The 20,311-nt window shown below is 50.6% G+C and overlaps 5 protein-coding genes across 5 annotated transcripts; 3 read left to right on the top strand and 2 right to left on the bottom strand.

Annotated features, from left to right (window-relative positions):
* Positions 1-276: 276 nt before the first annotated feature.
* Positions 277-4,914, bottom strand: BP5553_03931 (uncharacterized protein; the record flags this gene model as incomplete). The annotated part of the gene is made up of 4 exons (XM_032012554.1): positions 277-1,195; positions 1,247-2,406; positions 2,453-4,716; positions 4,782-4,914. The coding sequence occupies 4 exons, from the start codon at positions 4,912-4,914 to the stop codon at positions 277-279; spliced, it is 4,476 nt and encodes a 1,491-aa protein (XP_031872247.1).
* A 1,003-nt stretch (positions 4,915-5,917) lies between these two features.
* On the top strand, positions 5,918-7,402 carry BP5553_03930 (uncharacterized protein; the record flags this gene model as incomplete). Its single annotated transcript, XM_032012553.1, has 1 exon — positions 5,918-7,402. One exon carries the CDS (start codon positions 5,918-5,920, stop codon positions 7,400-7,402), a length of 1,485 nt encoding a protein of 494 aa, XP_031872246.1.
* A 1,449-nt stretch (positions 7,403-8,851) lies between these two features.
* On the top strand, positions 8,852-10,872 carry BP5553_03929 (uncharacterized protein; the record flags this gene model as incomplete). Its single annotated transcript, XM_032012552.1, has 4 exons — positions 8,852-9,711; positions 9,762-10,141; positions 10,202-10,592; positions 10,641-10,872. 4 exons carry the CDS (start codon positions 8,852-8,854, stop codon positions 10,870-10,872), a joined length of 1,863 nt encoding a protein of 620 aa, XP_031872245.1.
* A 1,148-nt stretch (positions 10,873-12,020) lies between these two features.
* On the top strand, positions 12,021-13,391 carry BP5553_03928 (Uncharacterized protein; the record flags this gene model as incomplete). Its single annotated transcript, XM_032012551.1, has 1 exon — positions 12,021-13,391. The coding sequence occupies one exon, from the start codon at positions 12,021-12,023 to the stop codon at positions 13,389-13,391; it is 1,371 nt and encodes a 456-aa protein (XP_031872244.1).
* A 3,065-nt stretch (positions 13,392-16,456) lies between these two features.
* On the bottom strand, positions 16,457-17,632 carry BP5553_03927 (Cyclin-like protein; the record flags this gene model as incomplete). Its single annotated transcript, XM_032012550.1, has 1 exon — positions 16,457-17,632. The coding sequence occupies one exon, from the start codon at positions 17,630-17,632 to the stop codon at positions 16,457-16,459; it is 1,176 nt and encodes a 391-aa protein (XP_031872243.1).
* Positions 17,633-20,311: the final 2,679 nt, after the last annotated feature.

The raw sequence follows: 20,311 nt of genomic DNA, 5'->3' as shown, positions 1-20,311 counted from the left end.
TTACCGGATTTATTTAACTTAACAGACTGAACAGACTTGAAGAAGTATCAATCGATTTTAAGTAAAATATGGCAATCAAGCCTTTGCGGTTAAAACTCATCTGCATTAATCCAGTGCTATATTCCTACATTGATACAATGGTATATACGTACAATGAATGGCCCCAACGTCATAACGCCATGCCATGAAAAATATCCGCTCAAAATACAAGCGAACGAAAGCCATTCTGGCCAACCATATGCAACCCCTTCCAACGTCAAAGTATAAAGAAGTCTCTTATTTTCTGAAAGCTGTCGAGACATCCGCCTTGGTCCACTCCGAAATCACGTCGCCATCATACACATCTCTGCTAATTGTCAAGATCCGGTCCCCAACGTTCTCGTAATACTTCTCGCAGTTCTGGATGACCTTTGCCACCAATGCACGACTAAGTCCTGGGTCATCTGCATCTCCGAAGTGCTTCTCTACTCGCTTCTTCAGGGTTTCGATGCCTCGCTTGATCTCCTTAGAGTCGTAACCTGCAAGGATCTTCTTAAATGTCGACTTTGAATGGCTTGGCATTGAAGCGATCTTAGATGCTGGTTCTCCTGCTTGTTGGGAGACCATAAGGCTTTCTGTACTCTCCAAGAAGTCGAGAAGCTTGCCCAATGGTCTACGGATCACGGCGCCTAGGTAAAGTGACATGTGCTCCTCCATTTCTTGCGCCGCATTTTGCTTCCAATCCTCAAGAACGGGGTTCCCGCGAGTATCCACTTCCTCGAGATAATGGTTCATGTTCTCAATGAGAAGGATCTGATAGTTGAGCGCTTCTTTGTCTTCGGGATCGGCACCTGCAGTCTGGGCACCAGGATTTTCTCTTGCGATGACTTTGAGAGACTCGAACATTGTCTTGTTTATACGGGTATATGCGTGATTGACAGTCTCCCGAATCTCCAAGCCATTTGCTGACACAAGCATAGTCTCCACCGCCAAGGAGAATGAAGGGAAGATACGGATGAATCCAATGACTCCCTTCCGCTTCTTGATTTTTACTTTGGTGTCTTCAATCGCGCGGATCTGCTCATCAAGAAGTTTGTTGAAAAGGCCCAGAATCCTGGTGTGTAGCTTCTGGAGGGTTCTTGTGAGATACTCTTGACTGGATTCTTCTAGATCGGTGAGTTTGCGCTCAATAGCAGCAATGAGACCTATGCCTTGCCTAGAGAATCTGTTAGTATTGTCTGTTAAGAGCGGGTAATTGTGCACCTACATTGGATCTGCTTGAAGAGCCCAGTCTACAAGTGCCTGCATATCACCAGCGAAAAAGGAGTAGATCTCCTCCATTGACTGAACAACTAGCTTCGCCAAATCCCTATCTGGATCCATTACCCGTGGTCGTCTCAAATCCGGGCCACGTCGCTTATCTGGCGGTGCAGCGGCAACTGCATCTGGGAAGTCAGACTGTTCAAGGGATGTAATATGGAAGAACTCGACGACGAAATTTTGTTCCATGCTCATTATGGGTACCATTTCGTCGAGAGTTCCCACGAATACCTCGTATGGCTGGAGACGGCCATCAGGGGCTTTATCAATAGCGGTCTTGCTGGTATTGTCGCCGATAGGTGAACGTAGACTCTTTGCCAGAGTCTGACTTCTCTTCACAGTCAGCTTCCTAGCAGTAGTTGCAATGCCTTCAGCCTGCTTCTCGATCTGGGACGTGAACAAGATCTCGGCTTCATCTCCAGTAGGCTTCTTTGCAATGCGCTTCCAGGAAAATACTGCGTCTCTGAACTCATCTTGATAAAGAGGACGGGAAACCATTTCGTAGGTCTTAATTAGATCCTCCCATTCTGGTTTATCTGCCTCCCTTGAAAACAGCATAAGGGGGCTGTATCTCCAAAGAATCTCGCGAGACAGATCATGATTCCGGGGATCAAGTTTAACTTTGCCTGCCGCTCTAGTGAGGTTACTTCCTTTCTCACGCTCCAGAGCTTTCCTTGTTTCATCAATGGCAGCGCCAAATTTAACTTGTAAGAATGGTTTCAGCCGACGAAGGAACATTGCACTTTCGTCCCTGTACACATCCTTCTTTTCTTGAAGAACACGCATGCTTCCAATCTCGGAACTGCCGATCCCACCTGGTTTGCCAGAACCTAGACTGCCATCTTCACTGGGTCGGGGACCTGACGAACCGAGTGAAGGATCTATGGTAAGCATGGCTTTGAATAATGTGACCAGGGAAGTCTCAATTTGCTCAAGGCCCTGCGGGGATTCCAGAGAGGCTTCGCGAAGGCTCCCCAGCTGGTCTGAGGAGATTGATATTGTATCAAGGAGTGATGTGAGTTCGGCTTGTAGAAGTTTCTGGTTGGCGGTTTGAACTTGCAAGCCTTGCGATTGTGCTTCGATATAGGCAATGTCCTCATTAAGAGTCTGGATAATTAGAAAAAATAGTAAAAAGTATAGGGAGTAGACTTACACTCAGCTCCACAGAGTATAGTGTTAGCAAGCCATCAAGCTCGTCACATTCCTCAATGCACTTATCCAGTCCAGACTTGACCGCCTCGATCCTGTCATCCTCTTCATCTAATTTAGCCAACCAACCTCCGGCTTGGACCTTGTTAAGCTCGCGCTCAATTTCCTCCTGCATCTGGTCGATGTTCTTAGTCCTGATTCCGTCCCCTACCCAACCAAATTGTTCCCAGAAATCGACTACTTCGCTTCCTCTACCGCCTAGGACACTTGGGTCAACTCCCAAAGACGCAAGCTCCTTCTGCATGGTTTCGGAAACTGGCTTTGGCCGCCTAACTTCGCGCGCCTTTGATTTGTCTGATACAGCATTGTCCTGTGGTGGTTGTAGTGGGATCTCTGCGCTCTTAGAGGCGCTTGATGATTGGGGAACTGTTATCTTAACCTCTGGGATGCTGTCGGCTTGCTTTGGTGGAGGGGCCTTGTCCGGAGCAGGCGTAGAAGGAGTTGCAGCAGCCGTGCTATCCCCACCACTCATGCCGCGGACTAATGAAGGCGCTGGCACAACCCCACTAATACCATCTGGGCCCTCTGGAGACTTTGCCTGCATCTCTCGGAGGCGCTCAGCAGCCCCTCCGGCACGGGCCTTGAAAGCATTTAAAGCGTTAGTGGTCTTTGCGGCTTTGAGGAATGTGTTGGCAATGTCGCCCTTAGACTTCTTCTTGATCATAGGACCTAGCCCAGGACGCGATTCCTCATCTGGCTCCTCTGGCTCTGGTGGCATCTGTGGCACCACAGGTACCGGTGGCTCGGGTGTGGCAGCCGGTGGCTGGGCCGATACCACGGCGGGGATGCTGCTTGAGCTTTTCATTGATTCACTCCGACCTGTATCTCCTGACAGCTTCCTAGGTGTCTCCGACTTGATAGTGGCGTCTATACTTGGCTGAATGCTGGTCATGTGGAAGTTGGCGTCGCGTTCACGGGGGGTTGTTCGCTCACTGTTGCGTGCTGGAGGACGCAATTCGTCTCTTTCTCTGTCTCTGCGCATTCCGGGGCTTGCTAATGGCGCAGGGATAATGCTCTCATCCGGAATATTTAAACCACGTTGACGTGATGAGTCGTTAATGTTTGATAGGGCAGGTCTGCGCCGTTCCGGCGGCAATGCCAGAGGTGCAGGTATTGGTGGAGCATCATTCAATGTGTCTTTAGTGCCAAACATACCATTGTCAGGCGTGATTGCACGTTGCGAGTTGGGTGTGATGCTGCGGTCTGGAAACCTGCCAGGTGCGTTTGGGGTGCCATTAGATCCACCACGCGAGCGTGGGGGAATATTTGGAGTATCACCGTTCCTTCCAAATAGCTCGGGGCTTTGAGTAGCGCTGGGAACTCTTCGACTGTCATCCCCTCTTCCGAATGATTCCGGGCTTTGATTAGGACCTGGGAATCTCCGCAAGGGCGGCAGGGCTTGCTGCGGGCCAGGGCCACCAGACTCCATGCTACTACTTGGGGAGCGACTTCGAATGTCTGGCCGCGATGATTGCGAATTGAAGGACCCACCAGTAGATCCACCTGGAGGCGGCATTCGACCCTGTGGGCGTTGCACGGCATCTCGACTAGGCTGTGGCCGTAGCACCCGCTCCTGTGATGGTTCTGGTCTAAGAACTCGATCTTGTGATTTCTCAGGTCTAAGAGCCCGTTCCTGCGGCGGCTCAGGCCTCAGTGGACGATTCTGAGCCTGGCCATATGGTGGCCTTGGACCTTGGCCCCCGGCGGGCGGCAGCGAAGGGGGCGAAGGTCGAGTACCAGCGGCAGCGGCAGAAACCCCGAGCAACTGGTCCCGCTCCCTTGGATCAAACCCAACAAGCTCAGGTGTCTTTCCCCCAGTATACTTGGTGTATATTTTGACGAGGCTTGCAATGAAGAATTGCTTTTCCTTCTGGGTGTTTGCCTGCCAGTAGTATGGCTTGCCGATAGTTACGACAAACCCGGTTCCTCCTGCCCATTGTTTGTGCTGCTCCTCTTCCAGGTTGGAAGGAGTTGACCCACTGTAGGACTTCACAGCTGTCAGGTCATCCAGCATCCACGTCTTGCCTATCGAAAAACTTCCGTTGGCATTCTCCCTTGCCTTGTGCATGCGCACGCGCCCGGATTTCCGCACAGCGACAATTACAAGTCGAGGCTTCTTGGTCTCTGGATTGGAATTGAGAGGGGGCGGTGACGAAGGGTAAGCGGCATCTTCTGTGATTCTTATATGGGTGATATATGATTCCAGCACTACAGAACAAGGGGTTAGCTAGTTTCTCTGGCGTGCAGTTTAAATACACTGTTCAGGGCCGTACAGGATCCATCCTCGTCCTTCTTTCCAAAGCAGGTCTCAATAATCCTCCGTTTCTCGTTCTCAAATCTCTCTGCTCTGGTCATTGAACTGTCGCCGTTGACCCCGCCAGGCCCATTCTGCGATGAGCCCTCCATCTGGCGGAGCCACGTCGTATGGGCGGATTGATTGCGGGATCAGTTCAGTCATCTATATACGTATATACCCCGTGTGCCAGGTTTTGCTAATTCGGTAGCTCGGTATTCATAGCCGTGCGCACTCGTGAATGCGATGGGCGCGGGATTGCGATGTGAATTGCGGACGGCGGGCTGTGGACAGAGGATTTACCAGATGGATTCACTGCGCGTCGAAGTCGACGTTGACATCGGGGCTTGAAGCATCCCTGACGTCTTCCGGCCTCCGTAGGAAGTAGAGGGTGGTTTAAGACGGCGATCGATACGGACCTAACATGCAGTAGTCCCAGGATAGGTACTTAGGTACTTGCGTGCTTAGGTCATACTCGTACCCTGTGGCTCTTATCTAAGGTACCTAACTTACAGTAAACCCACAATATCCTGTGACCAACGCAATTTGAAGGAGACAACATATTATAACTACTGATATAGGTCGTGCCCGACGGTCATTATAAATGCAGACTTGTTTATTTACGTCCAAGGGTAGCATGGAAATAAATTAAACACTTCTGAAACCGAGACTGAGGCATAAATGTATTAGATATTTGTGACTTCAAGTTGTATATTGTGTGTGTGTATCACGGAGTAATAATATTCCATTTATGCCTACTGCCCGGGTGCCTACTTATCCTCCTGTAGGTACAATATTATTGTTATCATTTCATAGAGGCAGACCGAGGTACTTCCAGTGCTCCAGAACCTGGAGAGGTACCTACAGCTTAAGCCTTAAGGCACTTAGTGCTGCGCTTCTATTGGTTCAGCCGTGGGCGCGCTCTCGCATGTAAGGCCTGCAGGGGCCGAGACCGCCCCAGTTCAAGTTAGTTCCCGCCGCTCGCTTAATGAATTATTCTGTCCCTTGTCACTTTCCGAAACTTTTTTTCTGGCTGCGATAAGAGATCTACTTTCTGCTTTGCAAATTCAACCTCGACCTACCTATCCTCAACCAGCCTCCATCACATAGCTCAGGATGGCGGGGAATCCAAACCTTCAGAAGCTGGGGAAGCGGAAGAACGCTTCTGCTCAACCTCAGCCAGATTGGATGTTTCCGGCCACTGGTACCGCGTCGACCGCCAAACCTCAGAACCAAACTGCCCGAAAGAAGCAAGAGAAAGAATTCGCAAAAGTTCTTCTCAAGCGTCAAGCTGCTGGAGGAGAGTCTTCGGAACCCGCTCCCTCGTCCCGATTACTCGAGTCCATCGATGCATTCCTTTCCGAACATAAGTTCACGAGCACCAGTACTAGTTTCAAGACAGAGCGCAAAAGCCGAGCAGAGACGGCGGAAGACACTGCTGCTGGCGTACCTTCACTCAGTACTATCTACAATGAATGGCTTGAATTAAAGGCCCAGAAAGGCAGCACAAGCACGAAGACAATTGCCTCCGAGAGTGTCACTGCTCCTGTGAAGAAGTCGAAGGATGCAAAGCCAACAAAGAGCGAGAAACAAAGAGCGAAGGCAAAATCCCCGGAACCGAGCAGTAGCGATACCAGCGATACCAGCGATACTAGCGATACCAGCAGTGATGACAGCGACAACAGTGACGTGGAAATGAAGGATGCCCCGGCAACTAAGGTGTCCAGCAGCAAATCGTCGTCCTCTTCTTCCGCATCCTCTTCTTCCGCATCCTCTTCTTCAGCATCTTCTTCTTCAAGTAGTTCCGACAGTGACGCAGATGATGAGAAGGAAGCGCCAGCAGCGAATTCTGCATTGCCGAAGCCAAAAGCCAATGCCCTAAAACGCAAAGCTTCGCCCAGCAGCGGCCCGTCAGACTCTCATTCCGCCTCGAAGGGTGACGGTCCAAAGACGAAGAAGGCCAAGACGGATGTTAGCTCTTCATCTGAGAGTGGCTCCTCGTCATCTTCTTCTGACTCTTCGTCATCTTCTGACTCTGACTCAAGCTCCGGATCTGACAGCGATTCCGATTCCTCCACCAACTCTCTTGCGCAAAAGACGCCATTGCCTGATTCTTCCTCGGAGTCATCCGATTCAGAGTCGTCCGACTCAGAGAGCGATTCAGAAGAAGATACCAACGAGAAACCAGCTACCGCTTCGGATACTAGCGCGACTCTCTCCGATGATCCCAAGAAATTGACCTCTGGTTCCGATTCATCATCGTCGGATGAAGAGGAATCAAAACCAAAGTCCAAAGCGGCGAAGAGTGGAAACACGCCAAAGGTCCGCAAGCTCTCCCCGCCGCTGCCCCCCGAGCCAGTTGCGAAGCCTTTCAAGAAGCAAAACGTACCCTTCTCTAGAATCCCAAAGGACACTATGGTAGACGAGCGCTTGGCCAGTAACGCATATGTGCCGTACGACTATGCGCAGAAGGCCCACGAGGATCTCATCGTGACCAAGGGGAAAGGGTTTACCAAGGAGAAGAATAAAAAGAAGCGAGGGAGCTATCGGGGAGGGTACATTGATGTCGAAGGCAAGAAGGGAATTAAGTTTGACGATTAGGCCAGGCGTACCAAAAGCGATAGAGTGACTTGGCAAAGCGCACAGCGCAAAAAACCAAGGAGCGGCGGGTAATTGAACTTTTGGCGTTTCTTTGGGGGCAGTGCTAGACAGATACACTTTTGCTTGCTATGTACTCATCGTCAAATAAATCACTAAATCAGAATTGGTATCCTATTCCCGTGGACAGGCTCTCACGAGCCTGCAAACACCCACTATTTGGTAACATATTTCAGTTTCTCACGTACTCCATAGACACCGGGTCACCTTTATGTGCGCATGGGTGTTTGACTGGGGCGGATAGAGACTTTATACGTGGTGGCCGCATGCGTCAGATGAATCTAAGACGGCAGTCCGTAATCATGATGGAACGCTCATGAGGCTGGGTCACAGATAAACACCACGTCGCATGTCGCATGTGTCGTGGAAGTTCAGACGAGGCCCTTGGTGGGGCCGGGTGACCGTTAAGTTCTGCCTCCTGTGCAGCCTTACATGAGGGCCCGGTACTACGTGCGTACTCTGGACTATCGGTACATGTATTATGTAGTTCTGTAGTATAGGTTTCGGACTGGCTAACCATAAGAGGAGGAGGAAGGAGAACCTTTTGAAGCTAACTGAGTTTCCATGGGCAGCATTACCTAGGCAGTGTTTGAAACCTGCCCTTCCGAACTTCTTCTAGAAACCTTCTAGCCAACGCGTTTGTGGTTTGCATTTTGTGAACGGCATGATCCCTCTCCTCTTCGCCACTTCCAAAACCCAAGCAGCAGTTGGGCACGTGGCACCTTCTTTGACTGTTCCAGTGACTGCTTGTCCCTGTGGCCGTTCCCGAACGCCCATAATGCCCTGAAAGTCAAATATTATGAACCTCTAGACCCACATACGCAAGGTACTCTGCAAGACTCTCCCCAAAGCTCCCAAACTACGAAGCACTTGTATTCACTTAATTACTCGGCTTAGTAGAGTTGCTACGAGTCAGAGTTTCCCATTTGCCCAAATACGGCGCCGGTCTGTTCTCCGCCGGCGCAGGACCGCGAACCGTCAAACAATCAGGTGCGAAAGCCACGCCGATAACTGTAGATTCATGGTATATGCAGCCAATCACCTCCCGATCGCACGCGATCGCAAAGCTCTGGCAGCAGCCCGGTCGTGGCGGAGCAACAGGCCCAGCAGTAGGCCTCTGACCCTCCCCTGCGACACAGCTTCCAAGGCTTTCAGGCAGGACCTGCGTCGTTCCCTCGGGAGCTGGAGCACCAAAGCTCTGGACAACAACACCACGAAAGTATCCCCGTCCCCCGCCCCCGCCGAGAGCTCCACCGCTATGAGAGCCGGCCGTCACTTGCACTAGAACGAGTTGACATACTCTATATACCCGCAAAATATATCCCCAAGCACAGCCATAGCTTTCTGGACTAGGCGCCCTACTCCGTAGGGGGGGGCCATGGTTTGAATAGGATGGGCGTTTTCTGCTCAGTCGTTGATAAAGCGCGCGACGAGCCATCGGAGGGCAAGACTCACGCGCAGCTCCATCCACGACCACCGCGACGGCTCCTTAAGATGCCTCGAATTGAGAGGCCCAGCACAAGATCCCAGCAGCGCTGGCGCGCCGCCCTCACCCCGCGAGAATTTGATGATACCGCGGCTTACGACAAGGCCCGGGGCGACCTGCTGTCAACAGAAGCAGATCGCGCTTTCGATGCTGAAGCCACTCTATTTTCCACCAAAACGGAGCAGGAAGCAGCTGCGCTAGTTCGGAAAATCAGAGACTATGACTGGTTTGAAACGTATGGGAGGTCACATGATGCTCAGGGCCATCCCACGGGCAAGAGAGTCGAACGAGGGGAACACTTTCTAGGGAATGTCGATACGATCGATAAGACCGAGCTCATAAGAGTGGCAAGGCGGATGCCCAAGGGCGCGCACCTTCATATCCACTTCAACTCGTGCCTCCCGGCCAAGTTCTTGATCCAGCAAGCGAGGGATATCGACGCCATGTATATCCGGAGCACCATTCCTCTGACAACTCAAGAAAACTTTGCCAAGTCGCGGATATCGTTCATGGTTATGACGAAGCACGAGGCCACCCACCCCAGAAACACCGCTGGTGATAAAGCGTACCACCCATTAGGCAACGTTTGGGAGGAGGACTACATTTGCAACACGTGGATGCCGTACAAAGACTTTCAACGGCACTTCAAATTCGTTGAAGAGAACGGCCACGAATTAGAGGGGACGTCAGGAGCCGAAGCCTGGCTAGAGAGGAAAATGATAATATCGGAAGAGGAGGCCCATGGCACACACCAGACAGGTCATGGGTAAGTCCCATGTCCCTTTGATGAAACGTTGAGGTTTTAACTTTTTGCAGTATCTGGGAGAGATTCAATTACCGGACTCAAATGATGAAGGGGCTCTTTGCCTATGAATCCGCATTTCGGAATTATACCCGGGCATGCATAAAAGACTTTGTCAAGGACAATATCCAGTATGCCGAAATCCGCCCGAACTTCATGAGCACGAATTCTCTAAAGACAGACGACGGAGAAAATTCCATTGGAAATGCAGGAATCATGAAGATTATCGACGAGGAGCTTCAGGCAACCATGAAGCAGATTCGGGAAAGCGGCGACTACTTTGGGGGAATGAAAGTGATTTATTGCACCCCGCGATCGTTCCACAAAGAGCAGATACAGACTGCGCTAGATGAATGTATAGATCTGAAGAAGAAGTACAAGACTCTTCTCTGTGGTAAGCCAAGCCAGGCGGCCCTCTTTAACTAAATAATTAACCATGCTCATATAATTACAGGTTTTGACCTCGTCGGTCATGAAGAAATGGGTAACGAGCTCCGCCATTTCGTCCCCGAATTCCTAGAATTTCGCAAGAACTGCAGGGCCCAGAACTTGGATATACCATTTCTGTTTCACTGCGGCGAGACCCTAGATGTTGGCACAAAAGTCGACGGTAACCTCTTTGATGCGGTTCTCCTGAACGCCAAACGCATCGGGCATGGTTATGGCATTGCTAGGCATCCTCTTCTGATGGAGATCTTCAAAGAGAGAAAAATAGCCATTGAATCCTGCCCTATATCAAACGAAGTGCTGGGCCTCACCCCAACTATCGCGGGACACCATCTTCCGATTTTACTAGCGAATGATGTACCCTGTACAATTAACAGCGATAATGCAACTTTCTATAGGTAAGTAATCCGGCTTGTCTCCGCAAATATCACCGCTAATATTCTTAGATCTTCGTTGTCCCATGACTTCTATCAAGTCATGATCGGTGCGGATTCTATGAGCTTGTACGGCTGGAAGCAACTTGCCATGTGGAGCTTGGAACACAGCTGTATGGAGCCAGAGCAATTGGCGGATGTCACTGAGGAATGGACCAGGAGGTGGCAAGACTTCTGCGAGTGGATTATCGAGGAGTACGGCCCCAAATTAGCAAAATGGGAGCCAGCGACAGACAGCAATTGAGCATTGCCTATTAAGGGTGCTACGAAAATTTCTATCCTGGCTTCCCGGGAAGGGGATGAAGGGAATTAAATTCCTCAAGATTCAACGACACATGGCCGACCCGTCAACACAAAGTACCAGCTAACAACTGAGATGCTGGAAGGTCACGCTGGATATGAATGGGGCTCCCGCGCCAGGCTCCTGTGAAGCGTCAGGATTTTTACGATGGTTTGAAATGTCTTTATGAACGAGAGCATGAGTAGAATACTAGATAACGAATGATACCCGCGTTGACCTTGGACGATTATGGAAAATCCATGAGGGGCGTGGGCGCAGAATCCGAAATGACTGGTCCCTTGGATGTCGCTGAAGAAAATCATTGTCTGCTACGAAGAATGGGGCTATGGTTAATAATTATTTATACTCGAGTACAAGACAACTACTCTGTACAAGTAAGGGGCCTCTTCCCTGCACCAGGCTACGGGACGAGTGGGAGTCTCCGCCCCCAAGAGGTGGACAGTGGAGTATCGCTACATCCCGGCTGCCGCTTAAGGCTTAAGGCTTAAGGGTGGTGCCGCCAACCTTAATGTTTGATCATGTTCATTTTGGCAGACAGCATCGCATGCTTATGTCACTGTTTATGCCAATGCCCAGATTTTAAAACCAATATCAAAGCCGCAGAAACCTCATACGTTTGACTGGTCTGGACGCCCATGAGGCTCTTTTGACTTGTTTCATAGCCCCAACTCAGTCCAGGACGCTTCGAGTCTCAGCCCAATGCAGCTTACGGACCGGGGTTCATCAAGGCTGTCATTTTGCGCCAGAAACATTGCTTGGCGCCACACAGCAACCTCACAAGCTCCAGGATGTTACCAACGAGGACCCTCAGGCCTGGCAACGCGGCGCCTGCTGGAATCCATTTTCTGTCCTGGGCTCCCTCCCTCCTTTGCTTTGACGCGTCTAGTTTGCACATAGTCATGACCTTCTTCTCAAGCTCTTTCCTACCGTACTGTTGATCGAAGCCCTGTTCCGTGGGCCACGAACTGAGATTGAAGCTACGACCGTTGTTGTGGAGACGAAGACAATCTTGAACACCCCACTCATCGATATATCGACAACCCCCAACGCCCTTCGAGATTAAAAACAAGACGGAAATCGGAACTTTTGAAATGGCAGGAACATGGTTTGCGGATGCCAGAGCAGAGAGGGAAGGATGGAGGTTGGACATCGTGTCTCTTTTGGCCGTCATCGGCGAGAGCTCCATGGAAGGGCATTCCCAGACACTGACTTCCTCGTGGACCTGCCTCCTACCTCGAATCATCCCAGCCCCACAAACCCTCCTCAAAGCCAGTCGTCCAACTCGAATGCCACAATTTCCGTCAGCTGTGGTTGGCATTTACAACGGCACCCTCGTTTCCACCCTCAACTTCTTTCCCAACATCATCCACCCCCTCGATGACCTTCCACCATTTTCCTTCAAAGTCTACGAGATCAAGCACAAGGACCAGACGCCACCGCCCTCGAGGACCGCGAGTACCGTGCAGGAGAATAATAAAGCGGGGTCCGCCTCCACGAGCGTTGATGTTGGTGGTCTAGAGAGCGGCGAACCTACTCCACTACGACGGCGCAAAACTACCTTCCAAAAGATCCAAGAATCGCTCACCGGCGAGACCAAGCCCCATATACCAACGCAATCACTCTCCCCTTTAAATGTCCTCTCCGTCACATCATTTCTCCTGACGATAGGGCTCCTCGTGTGGGCAATCTTGATCCAAGATGGCACGGCAGTCCTGGCGCTGGTAACAATCTCCATGGCCTCATCCATTATCGGCTACGCCTCGTGGTGGTCACCAGTTCTGACAAAACGAGTCTTCCACTCCAAAGTTCCTGATGGAGACGTCGCCATCCGAACCCGAGAAGGAGCATTCATCATTGTGAAGTGCAACGAAAATGTGGCTCGGGAGCTCTATACCGGAACCGAGGAATGCAAGTACTATTGCCGCAACAAGCCCTACCGGGTCTTGGTCGGATTTGGCACATTCCTTCTGATGGTTTCTGTAGTGCTGCTTGGCAATTGCGACTTCCCAATGCAAGCCGCAATAGGTGGCTCCTACATTGTCCTCAACGGTGCCTTCTGGATGGTCTCCCTCATGAAAAAGGATTGGTTTTGGGATCTGTCAATCTATGAGTGGAAGGACGTCACCCCGATCGATGCCCAAAACGCCGATATAACCCCTGATCACGCCACTACCATGGAGGAGAAGGCAAGTTTTACGAGGACTATGTGGTATGCTATTCGGGAGACAAAGAGGATTGGTTGGGTTAAGAAGAGCGGTGCTGCGCCAGACACTCCACAATGGGACCAATGGCTCAGAGATGCGGAAGCAAATGCTCTTGCTAATAATAGGAAATGGAACGCGGTGCAGCAGCGCGAGGAGGTCGTTGGTCTGCTAGACAATATTACCGTTCCTGATAGTCCGATAGACACTGTGTTGCAGCATGCTCCTGCCATAGAGGTCCCGCCACCTGCTATGAGATGAGTATCTCTTGGGAGATGGCTTGTTGGTTATAAGCTTTTTTTGCGTGCGAAGGATACCCGAGTTGTGTGTTAGCGGTTGCCGTGCTTTGTTTTGAATAGCGAGTTGGTGCTTAGAGCTGTTACTGCATATGGTTGCTTCAACTGCTATCCCTAGCGTTGATAGAAGTCATCATTTTCGGGAGTTAATGAAGCTAGGACTTTTTTAATAAGCACATGTCCGGGACTTATAGATAGCATTTTGGTGGTGCGGATATGACTACTTCAAGGCAATGACCAAAAAGTACAAGCTTAACATGAGCTCTGATATGTGCAATACACACGTTCGACCGTAATATCATGTTGTGTATTATATTATATTGAAAGTCATCACGACTTATATAGAATCATTACCTGGAACTCAGCTTCAGTTTTGCTCTTATGCAAATGTACTTTTGATTACGAGCTCGTAACCCCTTGCCTGCAACTACCAAATGAATAAAGTTACTGCTGTCAGAGCGGTCTTGAGTATAAAGTGGCTGGCTGGGGGTATACATGTAAGGATTTTTGAATATGTCTGAGGTACCGCCGGGCACATATCCTGACAACTTTCGCGTGGGAAAGTTAAAGAAACGCCGCTGTGGCCTTCTCCAAGCAGACACAGTAAGAATCTCGATTTAAAAATCGCTGTATAGCGTTTTACGGGTTATTCATAATGAGCTCTAGAGTTTCTCTAAGCATGATGCCCAAATTATGTAGTAGATACAACCTATGGTTTTTGAAGTAAACACCACGAGGATGAAGGCAACGAGCGATCCAGTGGGAAGAAAACCACACCTGAGATATTGGCCCCTAACCAAGACTTGGATTAGCAACCTGGCTTTCGATTGATATGGATTTGATAAGATGAGCAACGCACGAGTGTGTTTATTCCTATGTGGAAGATAGAACCTGGGTATATCCGTGACGACAACCAACATGCCTCAATGCTCTTTCTTTCATCAGCACTGCGCAATAAACACTACAGTCTAGTGTATCGTATTTTGTATTCTTGTCATGGACGGCGCATAACCCAATTCCGGCGTACTCGGAAGCACCATCGAAGATAAACGGCGCCCTTCTTCATGTAGCAAGTGTTGCAACTACTTTAATTTGCTAATCGAATAAAACCCCATCCTATTAACAACCTCTCGCTTATTAAATACAAAAATGCGGGATCACAATTTGAAGCTGCTGGCCATCATGAGATGCCGGAATAGGGGGCAAGCAAGATCGAAGTTCACCTCAATGCCTCGTTCTAGGTTCAGTGATCTGGGATATAATGTGTCCCCCAGTAATGGGACTTACCCCAGGGCTACCTGACCGAGTAGATCGCTAACCATATCATCATCATACAGAAGCCACAAAGACTTGTAACTTCGGGGTCCGACATAAAAAATGCGGCGCAAGTTCCAAAACAGAGCCAATATTCGCTGCTGCTACCGCGCCTCTTGGGAGGGAATAAACCCCTGGGTTACGAAGTATATTTTTAGGAAATAAATGTGTTTCATCGAGTAGTATGGAACTACGAGCTGCTGCGAGCTACGACACTACGCAACTTGCACCATCAATCCAAGACAAAGCTTTGTAGATTATTACTGCACTGACAGCTGGCAGCCTAGTAGTAGTGATTATTCTTATTCGGACTAACAAAAACCACAGCTGTCGCGTGCGCGAAGGATTGCCCACCAATCTGCCTTGGCTTCTAGGCTGCTGCTTACCTTACCTACCAACATGCATTTTTCAAGCTGCTAATGGAGGTAGGCAGAATTCGTACGTACAGTAGTACAAAAAAAATGGCATTCCCCCGCCTCTCCACGAAAAGGAAGATTCCACACCGCCTCCTCGCAGTACTTGACACGGTTGACGGGGATTCCGAGGATGAATGTACTTCGTAGCTCGAAACCTCGATAGTTACATTAATTATTTCAAAGAATGGTAGATCTGGGTATAGAGTAGCATTCGTAGCTTCATGAGGGATCACTTAACCTTACTTGGCCGTGGAGATAATTTCCTTTCCGAAACAAAAAGAGATACAGCTGTCCTCAAGAAGGTATGCACATCGAAGGCCATCCCCAGCTAGTACATGTCGGTACTCTGTAACCTAGTTGCGCAGAGCAACCCCAAAGTTGCTAACTGTGGCTGGTAATCGAAATAGAAATAGCGAGGACGAAGGAATGGATCGCTTCCTCTAGGATGGCCAGGGATCTGCGACGGCGCATGTTTAGAGGACGAAAGGATGCGAAGAATGGGGGCGAGTGGCTTTTTGGTAACCGTATGGGTGAGAACCTTCGTTATGCAAGAACATGGGGTATGGGGTAAACTGCTACTCTGTGGTGGATTTGTGCCCGCTGAGTTCTCGGTGGGATTTATTGTTTTTGAGAACCAGAACACTCCGCCAGGGGGGCGTAGAACTTTACTGTGGGAAGCGAGCTTTGCCGATTCTTATTGTATGAGGTAGCGTTGCAAATGGGAAAGTCCCGGGATGCTGCCCATGGTATTAAGTTAAGGATTAAGGTTGATATAGTAGGATGTAGGAATGCAATGTATTAGAGTGTACTACGTACGTGTTCATGAGATGATAGTATTCAATAGGAACCTGAATGGACAGAAGAAAACGAAGGCACGTGAGCTTGAACTTCCCCCCTGAAGTCACGTGCTGATTGCCGTTCGTTTGGAGGGGTGGATCGGATGGGGTCTGGGGATAATATCAACCAGGTCAATCACATTGTGCTTTAAGTGTAAAATGACAATTAGGTAATTTTGCAATGCTTTGTATTATTAGGAGTATTCGAATGCTCTGTTCTCATAGTACAAACTATGGAGGAGTTGAGGTTGAATCTCAACCGGTTCAAGCCAGTGATGATATGACATTAAACCCATAGTAATAACTAGGTATGCCCAGATCCCCAACGCCATGCGATGCAATGCAAACTCTAACATAGCAATGAGTCCATCTATAAACATTTCAACCGTCCCGCCCGTTATGCAATCCATCTTGCATTTAATGCAAAAAGCAGGTAACAAAGAAAATTCGTCCGATCCTCCACACTATGCATACTGTCGTTCTCGTTGGCCAAGGAATCTTGAGAAGATGTTGCTCCCAATTCGCGCCTTCTTGGCGGGCTTTCCCTCAACTAGAGACTCCCGTTCGATCTCGTAAGGCAACATGCCATGTTTACCAGTTCCCACGTGCTGATTTGCGATGTGCACGTGAACGATATCTCGGACCACGTGTGTAGGGCTGGCGCTGTAAGCTCGTGGTAAACCGTCGCAAGATGGCTCAAGGTCATCGCGATAACTGCTGATACTCGAAACTGGGGTGCCATTCCTTGAGATGGAGGAGACGTATGATGAAGCTGAGGATGAGGCGGAAGAGTAGGTGTCGGCGGTGCCACTGCGAGACAGATCGGGGACGTCAATTGATGATGGCGGAGAATCACATTGTGTAGATACAGCTCTGATGAGGGTTCCAGTGGGATCGTAGTATTGGTTCTCGTACTGCATCGCGCGCTTCTCCTCGTACACAGGTGTCCAGTATTGGTTGTCGGCAGCGCGTTGAGCGCGGGCTGCTTCGTGTTCCAATCGCTTCTGCTCCTTCATAGCTTTCCTTCTGATCTCCTTGGCTTCTTGTCGCTGAATATCACTTCGGATTGGTGCTAGAAAGGGATCTAGGTGCGTGTAGAGGTCATCCGCGGTGATGTTGAGATCCCAGTCCAAGAGGAAGAGAAGCTGCTTTTCCATGAGGTTGACTTCGGTTCTTGAGAAGCCAAAGGGCTCGTAGCCTCGTACACTCGAGTATTCAGACCAGTGCTTGTTCTTTGGCGAGGAGTCGTTGAGGAACTTGGCCGAGAGAATGAGGGCAGCTAGGAAGATTCGGTGGACAGTACACTTAAGGCCTTTAGCCACAGGTGGTAACCGCCTCCTTAACCGCTCGAGGTAGACCAGTGTGGTCATCAGAGTGGGCACCTGGACATTTGACTTGCGGACCAAGTTGCTGATGAATCGCTCTAGGGAAGGGATCTTACGAGCCGTAGTGGTGGTTCCATCTTCTGGGGGTGTTTGAGGTGGCGAAGGTGGTAGGTCGTCAGAAAGGGCATCGGGGGTTTCGCATTGAATGACGTCTGCAGCCTTGATGGCGAGATAGTTGATCATCTGAGAGCTGACGGGCATGTAGATGAACTGATCGAGGGCAGCCTCATTCAGTTCTCGAGCGCTGCGAGGCATGATGGATGGATAACGAAAGCCGCGTTGGATATGAGACGTGATGTGATGATGGAGAGAGTGTTGGAGGAGAAAGAGGAAAAGGATAATTCAAGATTAAGAATGCGGTAGATGGAGTTTCGACGTTGAAATAATATCGGTCTAGTATTGTCTCTATTGTTGTATTGTTTGTGGATGGAGACAATAGATCGGCACTCGGTCAATGGAATTGTTGTTGTTGTTATTGTGGGCGGCGGAGTGGAAGGCTGAGGGCACAACGAGGCTGAGGAAGCGGCGTCGTGGGTAGCGATTCTGTATGGAGTAGGTGAATGATGCTATTACCAGGGGGCTGGGGTAGGCGAAGAGCGAGGAATCCCAGAGGAACGAAGTTGTTCCGACCAGCGGAAATTGCAAGTCTATATTCCAGATGCCAAAAAACCCAAGCTTTACTGAAGCTTGACCTGGCGCAGCAGTAACACTTATGCAGCGAACGGCGAAGTTGACGACTATATGAGTTCCGACTGCCTGTTATGCTACGCAAGGGGCGCCGTGCGGCGGTGTCCAAGCTGACGGTGACGAAGACGGAGCGCGAGAAGGATTCGGCTTCACAAAGCCTCGCTTGCAGCCTGCAGGATCTGCCCCAGGCTGATGCTGCTGCTGATATCGATGCGGGAAGCGGGTGGCTTGATTATTATGGTCACTTTGGGCTCGAAAGGAATGCAGCAGGGTGAACCGGCCGAATATGCGCGATCGACAAAGCCCTTGCTGGAGCGATCGAGGGGTTGTCCGAGGGCACTATGGTCAAGTCTGGGGACGCACAGACGGTGGCAGCAGCTGGTCCGTTCAAATGTCGTCAAAAGGGGAGGGATAAGTGTCCGTGTTTCGTTTCTTGTTGTTTCGTGGGAGTTGTGGAAGATGTACTCCTGAGGGATGTGATCGGCCTCTTGCTGAATCGAGTGAGTGTGGAATGGGGTTTGCCGACAGCCAGGTCGGGGGAGCGCGCGAGGATATTATTATTGAAGCCGAAGCTGGATTTCGAAGTCGAAGTCGCACTCGAAGCAGGTGAGGTGAGATGAGCAGGCAAGAGAAAGATATGAGGGACTGGCCGAAGATATATTACCTGCGATGGAGCGCCTGGTTTGGGGGTCGACCCTTTGGCGGCCGATGTATGGATGGCTGTGAACCAGAGGGAGGGCCAGATGAGGATTGCAGGAGTTACTCCGTACTTGGATTTGATTGCTTCCTATCCCTCTAACCGTTTCTCCCTGCCCGAGTCAGATTATTCTGGTCTCTGGTAAGGAATTCTACCCCTCGATGCGCAATGGTTGGCCCAGGCTGGCTCCGAATAAGGTGGCCGTCCCTCCAGGCGCTGGCGTTTGGCTGAGGATGCAGTTTCAGCCGAAGGCAGGGCAGCAAGGATGCGGGTCCCAGGGAGAGAGATATGCCCCTGTGCGGAATGATATGGCAGGCTGCCAGGAAGGGTGTGGCGTTGTGGCACTAAAGATGCTAATGCGCTCTTCTGGTCGTCGTGGGCCCTTTGAAGGGAGGGCTGGTTTCCAGGTCCGTTGGGATGACAGGACGAGTCGAGTTGGCCCCAAGTGGGAACTACCAACAAACCGATCTCCAGGGAGAGAGTTCTTGTTTCGGCTGCTGCTGCGCTGCCAATGAATCCCCGTTGCAAGGAGGCTGATAAGATGGTGAAACGGGGGATTATCGATGTTTCGCCCAGTGATGATAATCACAGCCTCACAGAAAGGGCAATAGGTACGTAGTAACCCAACTAACTATTTGCTGTGATGGTATGGTGAGATGCTTGTATGCTTTGCTGATGCGTTCGAGACGGAGAATAAGGCCGCGACAGTTCCGTGGGGCATGAGAAGACGAGAAGACGGCCAGACAAAGGCAGAATGCGGCGCCGTGGTGGATGATATATCTAGTTATGCCGGCCGGGACTGAGGAGGTTGGATATCATTGCCAGTCATGCATTCCCAGCATTCCACGCACCCAGCGAATACGTCCGTAGACGACGATTCCCCAGCGGGAATCAGTCGCCGTGCTCATACGCAGCGGTGGCAGGCGCAGGTTCGACGGGGCCATCCTGCTGACAGCCTGACATCCCTTCCAAGTCCCAGCCTGTGAGTGCGCGCGAGACAAGAAGCTGGCTCGTTAGTACGGCGTAAGGGGGAGAGCTGCGAATGGGCGCAGGTGATGATGGCCGCTGGGCACGCGTCGTACTAGCCATCATGCGTTGGAACCAGCTGGAGTCACGCGTCGCAAGTCTAGAGATTCCGGAAAATCTGGGACGTGGAAGTGGCTGGGCTCCGACGCGGCCGAGGTTGAGATTATTGCTGTTAATCCGGCGTCATTTCGTCAGAGGAGGCAACAATGCGCCCATGGCCTGGAAGGCTGGAGGCTGGAGCATTGGTGGTGGGTGGCATTTACGAAGTGCTGGACAGCGCAACATGACTGGAGCAAGAGAAGAGAGGCTCATACCAACCAGCACCAATCCGCCGAGCTCCGACGCCTGAAGGAAGCCTGGACGGCCAGTCAAAGTCGACGACGACGATGCTGAGCGAAATAGAGGCGTACGTACTACTTCGTAGGTACGGTACGAAGTACTCGAGTCCTGCCTGTACCTTAGCTTCCAGGAGGCGGCGAGGGCAGCTCGGAGGGATCGCCACCAGGGCCTTGGACGACGACGCC

The sequence above is a fragment of the Venustampulla echinocandica genome (genome assembly GCF_003357145.1).
Source record: "Venustampulla echinocandica strain BP 5553 chromosome Unknown scaffold_1, whole genome shotgun sequence".
NCBI classification, from domain to species: domain Eukaryota; kingdom Fungi; phylum Ascomycota; class Leotiomycetes; order Helotiales; family Pleuroascaceae; genus Venustampulla; species Venustampulla echinocandica.
This window is presented reverse-complemented; position numbering and strand designations above follow the sequence as displayed.